Source organism: Pyrus communis, chromosome 2 (assembly GCF_963583255.1).
Source record: "Pyrus communis chromosome 2, drPyrComm1.1, whole genome shotgun sequence".
Classification (NCBI taxonomy): domain Eukaryota; kingdom Viridiplantae; phylum Streptophyta; class Magnoliopsida; order Rosales; family Rosaceae; genus Pyrus; species Pyrus communis.
In genome coordinates this window covers 6,321,805-6,335,194 of record NC_084804.1, presented here as the reverse complement: position 1 = coordinate 6,335,194, position 13,390 = coordinate 6,321,805, and the positions used below count along the sequence as shown (strand labels likewise).

The following is a 13,390-nucleotide window of genomic DNA, read 5'->3' as shown; positions in this document are numbered from 1 at the left end:
CAAGACACAAAAATGAAAAATCCCGGCTCCAATCCAAAAGAAAAATCTGGAACTTGGGACTTTTCTGCTACTGATGAGTCTGCAGGGTGAATTCCCAGGTTCAAATTCGAAGGATTTGGGGCTTCAATTTGCGGGTTCTTTTGAGGAGGAAGAAGGATAAATAATTTGACAAAATTACCCTTCTCATTTTTCTTCGCTGCATAATCAATATTTCTGCTATGACACCACATTTCGTGTTTTTATTTATTTATTTTATGAAATTAACAAAATAGCGATAAAATGGAGTAAAAATTGAGTTTCAAGGTGTAAAGGTTATATTTTTGTTTCAGAAGGAGAGAGAGATTAAATTCGAATTTCGAAAAGTATTGTGCGTGATTCAAACACTGTTACACTATGTCAAGGCAAAGGAATTCAATGAAATATAATCTTCATATTATTCAATGTGGAAATGGAAATACATAATGGTCATTCCTTATAGACCTCTTTTTATATTCCTTATGCACCAAGTTTTGGGTTCCACGGAGAACAAGCCGTGCCATCCAAACAAGGGCCATCCTCACCTACATACCAATAGCAATGCCGACACTCATCTCTGTTTTGCTTGTATATATAAAATCAATGAAATTGATTCGAAAATGTGAAGCCGCAAAAAAAAAAATGTTTCACGATAAAAATATGTTGTTGAAACTTAAACTCATAGTTTTCGCTCGGACGAATAATGTGCTCGCCGAGATCATCATCAGCGGATTTACAGTGAACCTTCAAATCCACCTTTGTCTCTAGGTTGTTCTTGATAGTAACGGTTATGTGCCTGCGAAGGATGGTCCTAGCATTGGAGAGATTTTTTAGTGTGATCGTCACACGAGGTGGTACATCACGTGTTCCTATAGAAATGATTGGTTATGTGTGTTAAAAGATTAATAACTTAAAAATTAAAATTTTCCACCACTTACATAAAAACACATGGTGTACCATCTATGTTCCCGTCACAACTAAAAATTTCTCCAAGCATTGGTGGTTTTTGAAGTGATAAGTAGCACCAACACAAGGAGAATCACATTTCTTGGGAAAGGACTCATTTTGTTCTTTTGTTCTTGAAGCAGTAGAGCAAAATTTAGGTCGTGGAGGGAGAACGTCTCTATCTCTCGAATTTAGTGCTCATCCAAATTCATTAAACGATGTTACCATTTTCGTAGGGATGCAAATGTGGATGGAATTGTTAATCTTTCAAGGAAATTTTGATACAAATGTAATCTATCCATATATAACATTCCTTATCTTACCTTTGTCTGCATAGTGCATATATACATACAGGGTGAGCCAAATTAAGGATAACGAGCGTTATACATACAAGGAAAAATTGCCGTATAAATCCGATTCCATAATTTCATCCAAAAGGATAGAACGTCATGTTCTTGAGAGATTATTCAGTGTGACTGGGACAAGGGGTGATACACTACGTGTCACTATACAAATAGTGGGATATGTGTGCTAAAAAGTTAATAACATAAAAAAAAAAAAAATTATTTTCACCACTTACATAAAAATACGTGGTGTACCTACCATTCATATTCCGATCATAATGAAAATTTTCTAAAAAAATTGAGTATTTATGATTATAGATTTGACTTTATAACGTATTTATGCGCATACATGCATGTGACAATTAAGAAGATGATGCTGTATCATTTGATTTTATATATAAATTAAACATTTTTGGAATTATGAATAAATCAATATATATATAGATATAAATTAAAATTTGCATCAATATTTCCTTGAAAGATTAACAATTTATATATAGATTAAAATTTGCATCAATATTTCCTTGCAAGATTAACAATTTCATACACATCAGCATCCATACGAAAATGGTATAATCGTTTAATGTTATATGCTGGAAAAGTTATCTGGTTTTCATTGCCAAGAAAATTAACATGCATGAATGAAACCGGCATTTGGCTTCAATTGCTAGGAGAGACTTTGGACAAGCACTATAAATTCGAGAGATAGAGAGACGTTCTCCCTCCACGACCTAAACTTTGCTCTACTGCTTCAAGAACAAAAGAAAAAAATGAGTCCCTTCCCAAGAAATGTGATTCTCTTTGTGTTGGTGCTAGTTATTACTTTAAAAACCACCAGTGCTGCATACAGCGTTGATAACATCTTTGGCACCAGGCACATAAAGGTTACTATCAAGAACACCCTGGAGTCAGCCGTGGACTTGAAGGTTCATTGTAAATCCGGTAACGATGATCTCGGTGAGCATGTGATTCGTCCGAACGAAATCTACGATTTTGAGTTCGGAGTAAAGACTATTTGGATGAAAACACTATTCTTTTGCGGCTTCACATGGTCGAATCAATTTAGGTGGTTTGATATATACAGGCAAGACAGGGATACTTGTCGAAATTGCTTTTGGGAAGTACGTCAAGATGGCCCTTGTTTGTATGGCTCCCGGGGCCGGTGTCGTCCATGGAACAAAGATCTTGCTGCGTGATTTCATATATAAAACGAGGTCATTAGGAATGGCCATTATATATTTCTGTTTTCGCAGTGATCAATAATACCAATAATAAGTTTCATTTTTATCTTGTGTTAGTTTCATTTCGTTGATGAGTGTCGTATTTTTTGCTATACATCTTGAAATTTGAACTTAATCTCAGCATTTTTACTCACCACCAAACTATGGTGTATACACCATATACTTTATCATTTGTCATGTTCTTTACCAGTTCTAGTTAATTTTCACATTAGATGTTACTTTTTCAATTTTGAAAAAAAATTAACCAAAGTTAAGTGAAATGTGACATTACAAATGATTACCATACACTCTAGTTTAGGGTGGTGAGCAAAGTATTTGCACGTAGAAATTCATTTTTTTGCTTCGGTTTGCCGTGATTCTGTAAAATTTCTTAAAAAAGGAACAAGGTAATTTTGTCAAATCATTTAGCCTTCTCCTCCTCAAAAGAACCTGCAAATTGGAGCCCAGATCAGTCGAATTTGAACCTGGGAATTCACCCTGCAGACTCATCAGTCGCAGAACAGCCCCAAGTTCCAGATTTTTCTTTTGGATTGGAGTTGGGATTTTTCATTTTTGTGTTTTGACAAAGCTATTGAATTGTTGGTCGATGACAGCCATGACTGCCATGGAAACAAGAAGTCAAAGTGAAGGATGGAGATTGGGGTGGGGGAGATGAGCATCCATGTAATGCTATAGAAATTAAATTTGGAGACAAAATTGTAAATTCAATGATGTGTCATCATTAGAAAATGAGTACGTTTATCAACGCCTAAGTAATAATTCAAATATTAACTTCTATGTCATTTAGTTTACAAAGTTTGTCTACAAATATAGTCTCTCTACTATTACTCTTGGCATAAACAACTTTTCTTTGCCTTGTTCATGACCCAATAACTTTCCGATGCAAAGAGAGAAAGAGATGACCGGCACGGAAATTAAAGAATAATGCTACACTTACCACATTTTCATACTACATTTGTATCATATGTAGAGATAGTCAACATATGTTGGTCATATCTCTATTTGAACGATAATACAAATATAGTATGAAAAGTGTGACAAGAATAATATTTTTGGGAGAAATAAGTGGAGACGCTGGATTCTTTTGGAGGAGGGAGATGAGGTCGCAGGCGGGTATTCTATTTTAATCATGCAACAAATATGTCATCAAATAGTTACTTAATACTATAGTCTAATAGTATTCTTCTTTGTTTAGAAGTGAGAGGTCTTAGGTTCGATTCTCACCAAATGCGAAGTTGAACTACATTATTATGACAAACCCATTGTAAACCTTACTCATGCTATATCAGCGAACTAAAAAGTTTTTATGTATTTCAACACCCGGAACATTCTATTTTTTAGGTTTCCCTTTCAATGATCGTATTTACAAAAAATTATCCAAATCTGAAACTATATAACAGTTGGATTAGGATTTAGGATTTCTTTGTAGAATCGTATTTGTTTTTTTTTTTTTTTTTTGAACAAACGATATTATATATAAGGGATGGGGGAGTGGGGCATGCCTCAAAATGGGTTAGCAATAATGTGGTTCAAATTCACCTTTGGCGATAATTAAACCTAAAACCTCTCACTTATGAAAAAGAATACCACTAGATTGTACTCGTCTATTTTTTACTACAAATAAATGTCTTAATGATTTTGGATTTGTCTAAATTTTGTGTGGATAATATCTGAATGATGTTCTAAATTACTACAATTTAATTTAAGGATGGTTTCAAATTTGAGTGAATTTTGGTACAAAATATTTGAGAAAATATAAAAAAGATAAAGGGTTTGATCGTTGGAATACATTATGAAATGTTGTGTGAAAACAAAAAAGGAGAATTATAAATCTATACTAGAACATTACAAAATATTAGCCTTAATGAGAATATTTGAGGAAATATAAAAAAGATAAACGGTTTGATTGTTGGAATACATTATGAAATGTTGTGTCAAAACAAAAAAGGAAGATTATAAATCTATACTAGAACATTACAAAATATTAGCCTTAATGAGAATATTTGAGGAAATATAAAAAAGATAAGCGGTTTGATTGTTGGAATACATTAATTATGAAATGTTGTGTCAAAACATAAAAAGGAAGATTATAAATCTATACTACGTATCTACTTCTATATGAACATTCATGCATATTACAACCTTAATGAGAATATTTGAGGAAATATAAAAAGATAATGGTTTGATCCTTGGAATACCTTATGGAATGTTGTGTTAAACCCAAACAAAAAAAAAAAGGAAGATTATAAATCTATACCACGTAACTACTTCTATATGAATATGCATATTACAATTAAGAACATGTTCTATCCTTTTGACTCAGACGATAGATTCAAATTAACACGGCAGTTTTTTCCTTGTATATAGAACAATTGTTTTCCTTGTATGTATTTTGATCTCCCTACATGTGTGCAGACATTATAACAGGTAAGATTACGAACGTTATACCCTAATTAATCCTATCATATGGTTTATATCCCTCACAATTAATAATTTGAAGAAGAAATGAAGCATTCTTCCTGCTATAAAAGCAGAAGGCTACAATGCATATACAGGATCAAATAACACACTCAGGTCGAAAGAAAGATGAAGGGAAATACAGTTATGCAGTTGTTCTATTTATCGCTCTTCGTTGCTTTGGCATTTGGCCCGAGTGCCACCGCAGGTTTATGGCCTGGTCGAAAGCGCTTTGTGCGTATTGTTAACAATCTTGGCAACAACCAACAACTCACATACCATTGCTGGTCACAAGACGATGATCTTGGTGTTCGTTATCTTCCACCCAACCAGGAGTGGGAATGGAAATTTCACCTCGACTTCGAGTCAATTTGGGATTGCGATTTCTCATACTCGAATTACCATGCTCATAAGATCAATGTATTCTTTCCGAGTGATAAGTTTATTGGCAGGTGTGGGGGGGCTCATTGCATATGGAAAGCGGAAGATCAAGGACTGTCCTTATTCCACATCAAGGGGAATTTCTGGGAAAAGGTTTATGACTGGCAAACATGATCAAGTCTTGAACATGTTTTAGTTTTTCTCGTCATGTTTATCGCTCTCGCTGTATGCAAATAAAATAATTTGTAAGAACAATTATCTTTCTTAAATCCATAGGAAAAAAGTAACATAAATTGTTGTCGATCGTGATCAAGTGATTAATATCACATTAATAAAATCCCTCCACTTTGAGCCAATAAGTGATTTTCCTAAAAACACCTAGAAATTTTCATTAAAAATTCAAAAGATTTGTAAAGAAACATCTATCGAGTACTTCTTCATAAGCACTTTAACTTTTTGTGCAAAGTGTACATTGTCATAAAGTGTTTTTAACCATCCTAGAAGCAATCTCAACGGGCATAATCTTACAGTATTAGGTGTGTAAGTTCTCCTTAGCTCGTCGGATCAATGTGACAACTGAAACTTGCACCCTCTTTGTACGCAATCATAGAAGTACTTTGTTGATTATAATATAGGCAAATGATTCTGGTTAGGACCTAATCAAATGATTCTGGTAAGATAAGGAGATATGGGTCATGTAGTCCCAACTTTAAGCAACAAAAGGTGGTGGGTTTAATTAGAAAGTCTTTAGGTTCCTAATTACCGTAGGGCCATAGGGTCTCGAGGACTAATCACGTTATTGACCCACAGGACGTATATATTGTGCTTGTGTTGCAATGTCTAATCCAAGAATTAACATTGAAAAGAATGCAGCTAACCTTCCTGCCTGACCTAAGTAGTTGTGGCAAATTGCAGTTTATAGTACAAGGGAAGTGAATTTTAAAGGCTTACCATTTTGGAAATTGATGCAAAAAAAAAAGAATCTTATCAGGACTTGACATGCCGCAAATCCTTTAAAAATGGAGTGCCTTTGAGAAGGCCGACACAAGTAGTGCATGATTGTCGTCAACTTGTATTGGAGCATTGTGCAGAAAATAATTGTTTACTAAGGACCAATTAAGTAGTTACCTGGTTGCTTAAAGTGAATAACTTATTGAAGAAAGAACAAAAACAAAACCCTAGAGAATGTGAAGCCGTATATTTTGGAGCAGAAGAGATAACGACTAGAAAAAAGGTATGGGATGTCCCCGGCTGGACGAAGGGATGGCGGAGATGCCCCCGAGGGGACAGACTCCTCTGCAATCGAGCTATATATCATGGAGAGACCAAGTTCTATATAAATATAACTTGAAGAGACGAACATTTTAACAATGCATCAGTGGTCTAGTGGTAGAATAGTACCCTGCCACGGTACAGACCCGGGTTCGATTCCCGGCTGATGCAAACTGTTTTTAACTAATTGGTCCTATAATTTGCGCATTCATTTTCTCAACAACTTTCATTCCGATGTAATTTTACTCAACAAGATTTCACCTACCTCATTGAAAAGAAAGAAAATGATTTTTTTTATTTTTTATTTTTATTTAACGAATTTTATTATTTACATTAAGGGATGAGTTTAGTTTTACAATAGACTAGCATTAATGTACTTCAAATTTGCTTCAACGATAATTGAACTTAAGACTTCTCACTGTAAAGAGAAATATCACTAGATAATGTAGTTCAAATCTGCTTTGATGATAATCCAACATAAAATTTTTTACTGTAAAAAGAAATATCACTAAACCGTAATAATAAGTTGTAATAAAGAAAATAATCTTAACCAGGGTTTAATTTCCCACGCGTTTTCAACCGCCAATATAAACCCGGGTTCTGGGACCCCCAAAAAACGCGTCAATCACAAGTTCGCGCGTCTTTATGCCCATAACCTTCGTGCCATTACGTTCGCCGACACGTGTCGGTTCCAAACACCAACTGCCGGTCACTTTCCCCTCCAGTTACCGGCTGCCAGGGCCACCTTACCGCGACGGCAATCCCCCTGTCGACGTCGTTGTGATTTTCACGACTCCTAATTAACATCGCAAAACTCGTACTTCCCCATATTACCCTTCTTTTCACGCATCCATTATTTTCTCTAGTGTTCCAACGAAAGGACTCTTCTGTAATTTCGATCATCCTGTCTTAAATTAATTAATTAATTTCGATTTAAAACGAAATTAATGACTTAATCTTGTTTTTCCGCCCGAGTCTTCTGAGTTTTAAAGTAAGAAAAGGAAGCAGAAGAGAAAGTCGATGCAATCTTCTCTGCATTCGGTTAGTATTTTAATTCGTCATTAATAACGAATTATTACGTTTCCAAATTTTTTTTTTTTTTTTGGGGGAAATTGAGTTGGATTGGATTACAGGGAGGAGGAGGACTGTAAATTTTCAGACATGGATTCTGCGAGGAGTTGGCTTCAGAAGTTTCAGCCGAGGGCGAAGAAGAAGGCGGCGGCGGAGGGTTCGAAGGCTGAGCAGCAGAATTCTGCTTCCGATGAGGCGCCGTCGAGCGTGACCAAACAGAAGGTGGAGGCGGCCAAACAGTACATTGAGAACCACTACAAGGCGCAAATGAAGTCCTTGCAGGAAAGGAAGGAGAGGTGAGTTGAGTTGACTGGCTTTGACTCGGTCAAATTCTGCAGCATTTTTGGAATTGAAGCTGGTTGATTGACTGTGTGGATTTGGGGTTGAATGTGGTGTTTTTGTGTGGAATTGCAGGCGGTGGATGCTCGAAAGGCGGCTCGCCGACGCGGATGTTTCGCAGGAGGATCAGATGAATGTGTTGAAGTATTTGGAGCAGAAGGAGACGGAGTACATGCATCTTCAGAGGCATAAAATGGGGGTTGATGACTTTCAGCTGTTGACCATCATCGGAAGGGGTGCATTCGGAGAGGTTATCAATATACTTTGTTGTCAATTGGCTTTTTGTTTATGTCGATTGCATTGGCTTTATATCGTATGTTGCAAAAATGCAGGTCAGAATCTGCAGAGAGAAATCTACTGGTCAGGTCTACGCCATGAAAAAGCTCAAGAAATCGGAGATGCTCCGGAGAGGCCAGGTACCGCTTTACCAATGATCATGATTCATAACTGTATTTATCATAAAGTTGAATTAAATCTTGCTGAAAAAACTATGAATTTAAACTGAATTGTGTGAAAGAACTTGCCCACCCGAAAAGAAAGGAACTTGGAAGAAATGTGCTTGCTTTTTCTTTACTCTACTATTGATAAGTTCGTCGTCACTCATGCTTGATTTCATTTTTGGAAGGTGGAACATGTTAAAGCTGAAAGAAATCTTCTTGCTGAGGTTGATAGTGCTTACATCGTTAAGCTCTATTGCTCCTTTCAAGATGAGGAATTTTTGTATCTTATAATGGAATATCTTCCCGGGGGTGATATGATGACATTACTAATGCGCAAAGATATCTTGACTGAAGATGAAGCCAGGTTTTACGTTGGAGAGACGGTCCTTGCCATTGAGTCTATTCACAAGCACAACTACATCCACAGGTATTGATTCATTGATCTGTGCACTTACTGAGTTGGAATTTCGATCGCCTGTTGATTAGACTTGGAATACAATTATGTTAGCCCCACAATGCTATCGGCAGAGGCAGAATCTTGTAGGTGGTTTACGGTAGCATTAGTCACTAGCTTGCTAATACCTAAACATAATATCCTGCTTTCAAAATGGTTTGCCTTGGAAACTAGAAATATATAGGCTTGAATATAGTTTTGCCAGTAACGTAGATGTTAATGTTTACTTACAACCATTCTATCAGAACCTTAATTATTGTGTAACTGACCGAAGCTTAAGCCATTGGCCATGCAACCTTCTCCATGTTTTATCAGAGTTATCCTTGAGGTTTCTATCCGTTAGCTTTATTTGTTGCATAACTATGTTTATTTATTTGCTTCTCAGATGTTCCCTTCATATATCATGTAAGCCTGAATTTAAATATCTTTTGTAGGGATATTAAGCCTGATAATTTACTGCTTGACCGTTACGGCCACATGAAGCTTTCAGATTTTGGGTTGTGTAAACCTTTGGGATCTAATAGCTTTCCAGATCTTACTGAGAATGGCAACGCAGTTGGAGGGAATTCAAAATCCCCTTCAGCGAGTCATAAACATTCTAACGTTCCCACAACACCAAAACGGACCCAACAGGAACAGTTATTGCACTGGCAAAAGAACAGGCGAATGCTGGTATGTTCTGTTTCATTTCTTGGTTTACTCATCTTTTGGACTATTGTTGCTACTGCTAGTGTTTGGGACAGGACCTCCAGTTAGAGTACTTCTACATTCCTGTGCTAGATTATACTTCCAATCAGAATCTTGTTGAAAGAGGAAGCAAGGAAAAAGAGATATACTATCTAGGAATTATTTAAACAGCAGCCTTGTGGTTATCGATTGGCATATACACTCACGGATATTACATAAAATCGGATGCACAACGGCAATAATACTATCTTTAAGGAAAAGTATCATTTTTTGGTGCTATGCTTTGTTGCTTACAGTTTGTACTTGAGAAAGGAACTTCTTGTTAATTCCGTTTGTCCAGTAATTATGATTCGCTTGTCTCTTCAAGTGTTCTGTAACGAATCTTCAGATATTTAAATAAAATGGTCCTTTCATATGCCATCTAGGCTTATTCAACAGTTGGAACTCCAGATTACATTGCTCCAGAAGTATTGCTGAAGAAAGGATATGGAATGGAATGTGACTGGTTAGTTCATTGATTTCGCACATTTTTCACCATGGGACATATTGTAACAAAATTTCTCTATCAGGTGGTCTCTTGGTGCAATCATGTATGAGATGCTTGTAGGATTTCCACCTTTCTATTCTGATGAACCAATGTCAACATGCAGAAAGGTAAACTGAATTTTGATTTTTTGTTTGAATATTTTGTAATATGCAACATTCAGATTTCTGAATAGGTTTAGCAATGCAGATTTGAGAAACGGAGTCCTGCTGTATTCTTATTTTCTGGAACTATGGTTATTTTTTAAGCGGTATTATCGAGAAATCTCCTGCTGACATCTTATTTGCATATCCTTATGAATGTTATCAAACCAATGGTTAGTTATGCCATGCAGATTGTTAACTGGAGAACTCATCTGAAATTCCCAGGGGAAGCAAAGCTCTCTTCTGAAGCTAAGGATCTCATTTGCAAGCTCCTCTGCAATGTTGAGCAGAGGCTTGGGACGCAAGGAGCTCATGAAATAAAAGTTAGTATGCTTGACAGACTCTCTCTCTCTCTCTCACTATTATTAATGGCTGACAGATCTTTTGTTTGGTTAAAGAAAAAAAGAGTTTAAATGTGTTTCCTTATGTTAGGCACACCCATGGTTTGATGGGTTACAATGGGATAGATTATATCAGATGGAAGCGGCTTTCATACCAGAGGTCAACAATGAGTTAGATACTCAAAACTTTGAGAAGTTCGATGAGGTGAGCAAAATGATGATACCTATCCAAGTGTTGGATGTTTCCTATCTTTTCCTAACGGACCTTATCTGCTTACCATTATTTTGAATTCCTTTTTGTTTTCATGGTTGCAGTTGGGGGCTCCGGTAGAGACTTCAACAAAATCTGGTCCATGGAGAAAGGCAAGTATCAAAGTTTACTTGAGTTTGCATCTATATGGTGTTCCTGCAAATTAGCTTCGGCAGAAGTACTGGAAAACAGGATTTGATAGTCATCTTGAACTAGAAGGGAAGAATAGAGCTTGCACTAAGTTTGGTTGTGTAGGAAGTTAATGTGAAAGTAGTTCTCCTACACTAGGCGTTCCTCTAATCTTCAATCAATCAATTACTTTTACACTAATGTGATAGTTGTTTCGCAAAATCTTATCAAATATATTAGTTATTATGAATATCACAAAAATATGGAAAATCAAATTTTATCATATGTAATTTTAAAGGGAAGTACCTAATTCTTTTGGAAGTGTTATGATTAGTCTCGGGTTTCTTTTGTTTTCAGCCCCTCATAAATTAGTTTCTTCGTGGATTGGTCTTTCTTTGCTGTTTCTGTGCTAGTGTTTGTCTTTCTGTATTCCTGTTATTTATATATGTTGACTGTTTAATCTTATTTCACTCATTCCAGATGCTTTCCTCCACGGATACGAATTTCGTCGGCTATACCTACAAGAATTTTGAAATTGTTGATGAGCATCATATGCCTGGCATTGGTAAGTTTGATAGGAATTAATGTGTATAAATAGGCGTCAATCGGTAATATATAGAAATTGGTAGAACTTTTATTTGTGATGGGGGTGGGGATGACTGGATGAGGCATTCGGTTGGTGTAATGTTAGAGCTTCACTGACCATCAAATGCTCTCACTCTGATGCAGCTGAGTTGAAGAAAAAGAATACCAAGCCAAAACGACCATCTGTTAAATCATTATTTGGTATGTGTTTGTTGCAATCAGAATTCCTCAGTATCATCTGTTTAGTATTAGATTGTATTTGCAGTCTCAGACCTCCACTTGTTTGCTTTCTCCAGACACACCTGATCCTCCGGACTCACCAATTAACGGAACCCCTCCCTTACATGTGCCCAACCAGTTGGGTGTCGCAGGAGGCTCTCAGCCTTCACGGCAATCTACTAGACCCCCACTACCTCAACACAAACCTCCACGAAGATAACAAGCAAAGTGTACGAGCTATTATCCAGCATTCGTAAGTATAATTTCTTGTGTGTCCAGTCACCATATAATCATGTAGATTAAGAGGAAGGGAGGTCGAGCTTGACAATTAGGCTACGTTTAATGATTGATTTATGAGTCGTCGTTTGTCAAGGTCATGTTGTTGCTTTATAGAATAGGTTGACATGTTATATAGTCAATTATGTCAAAATCGTTGTCTATTACCAAGGTTATAGTGAGCCTCTTTGTGCTCGTATGGAGTTTTAGTGACAGAACATATCGTTGGAGTTAAGCGACACTCATTCTTTCGTACCTACAACATGTAAATTTTTTCATTTATTGTTGTAAACTTCAAGTGCATCCATTAACATTTTCATGTTTTGACTTGTTTCTAATTTCTAACCCTTGGAAATCAATAGTAAAGAAACTCAGAGATGAACAACTTTTCTTTAATGTCCGTAATGCCTGGTAGTACCAGCCTCCATATACTTGTTTTGATTAGAAGAATGGGCCCAAAACTACAATGAACTAAGGTTCCGTTTGTGATTGTTTATATACAGTAAAAGCGATTTTATTTGAAGGACATAGCATTTTATTAGAAACCTCGAGTGTTTTCTAGAAAGCACTTGAAAATGCTTCTCTAGAAAGCATTTTTTGATCCATAACCATTTTTAATTTTTATTTGTCTAACAATGTTATAAACACTTTTAACGCTTTCAGAAGTAGTCCCAATTAGACTTCAAAACTTTTGTGAGTACACACATGTTGAGATTTGGAGTTCCTCACTCAAAAACAATAGAACAAGTCTCCAAAGTTTCAAGTTATGAGGTTTGGAGCAACTTTACTATATTAAAATTATAACAACTGTGTGTCTAGAATTCCGGACAATTTTGTGATGTGTCAGATGTGGGGTACACTTCCAACAGCTCCCGTTCCTTCATGAGGTTCTATCGGGATAGGTAGGTCCAATCTTTTGAGAGATTTTTCAGTGTGACCGTCACACGAGGTGGTACACCACGTGTCTCAATATAAATGGTTGGTCATATGTGTTAAAATGTTAATAACTTAAAAATTAAAATTTTCCACCACTTGCATAAAAACACGTGGTGTACCATCCGTGTTCCCGTCACAACTAAAAATTTCTCCAATCCTTCCCCCACCCTCCATAAGATAAGACCCTATTTCTCTTTACCCCTCAAGAAAGAGAAAGAAGAGAATCACTTCTTTCTAGATGGTAATTAGGGCATGTTTACATATCCATAGTTAAAAATCAATTTGCGGAATTAGATTCCAATTACGAGATACACCTTTGTT

The 13,390-nt window shown here is 36.2% G+C and overlaps 1 protein-coding gene and 1 non-coding gene across 2 annotated transcripts; both read left to right on the top strand.

Annotated features, from left to right (window-relative positions):
* Positions 1 to 6,755: 6,755 nt before the first annotated feature.
* Positions 6,756 to 6,826, top strand: TRNAG-GCC (transfer RNA glycine (anticodon GCC)). The gene has a single exon. It is a non-coding gene; the product is annotated as a tRNA-Gly (tRNA).
* An 827-nt stretch (positions 6,827 to 7,653) lies between these two features.
* Positions 7,654 to 12,471, top strand: LOC137726541 (uncharacterized). Its single transcript, XM_068465472.1, has 14 exons — positions 7,654 to 7,696; positions 7,789 to 8,022; positions 8,141 to 8,315; positions 8,398 to 8,481; positions 8,691 to 8,932; positions 9,394 to 9,631; positions 10,072 to 10,151; positions 10,216 to 10,300; positions 10,525 to 10,656; positions 10,766 to 10,879; positions 10,990 to 11,037; positions 11,534 to 11,618; positions 11,783 to 11,839; positions 11,935 to 12,471. Exons 2-14 carry the CDS (start codon positions 7,817 to 7,819, stop codon positions 12,075 to 12,077), a joined length of 1,689 nt encoding a protein of 562 aa, XP_068321573.1. The 5' UTR covers positions 7,654 to 7,696; positions 7,789 to 7,816; the 3' UTR covers positions 12,078 to 12,471.
* Positions 12,472 to 13,390: the final 919 nt, after the last annotated feature.

Bases quoted from the DNA above. Each gene is read 5' to 3' on its own strand.
- LOC137726541 (XM_068465472.1), top strand. From the start codon at position 7,817: ATGGATTCTGCGAGGAGTTGGCTTCAGAAGTTTCAGCCGAGGGCGAAG. The intron at 10,152-10,215 runs GTTAGTTCATTG...TTTCTCTATCAG, and splicing joins TATGGAATGGAATGTGACTG to GTGGTCTCTTGGTGCAATCA. The intron at 11,038-11,533 runs GCAAGTATCAAA...CACTCATTCCAG, and splicing joins AATCTGGTCCATGGAGAAAG to ATGCTTTCCTCCACGGATAC.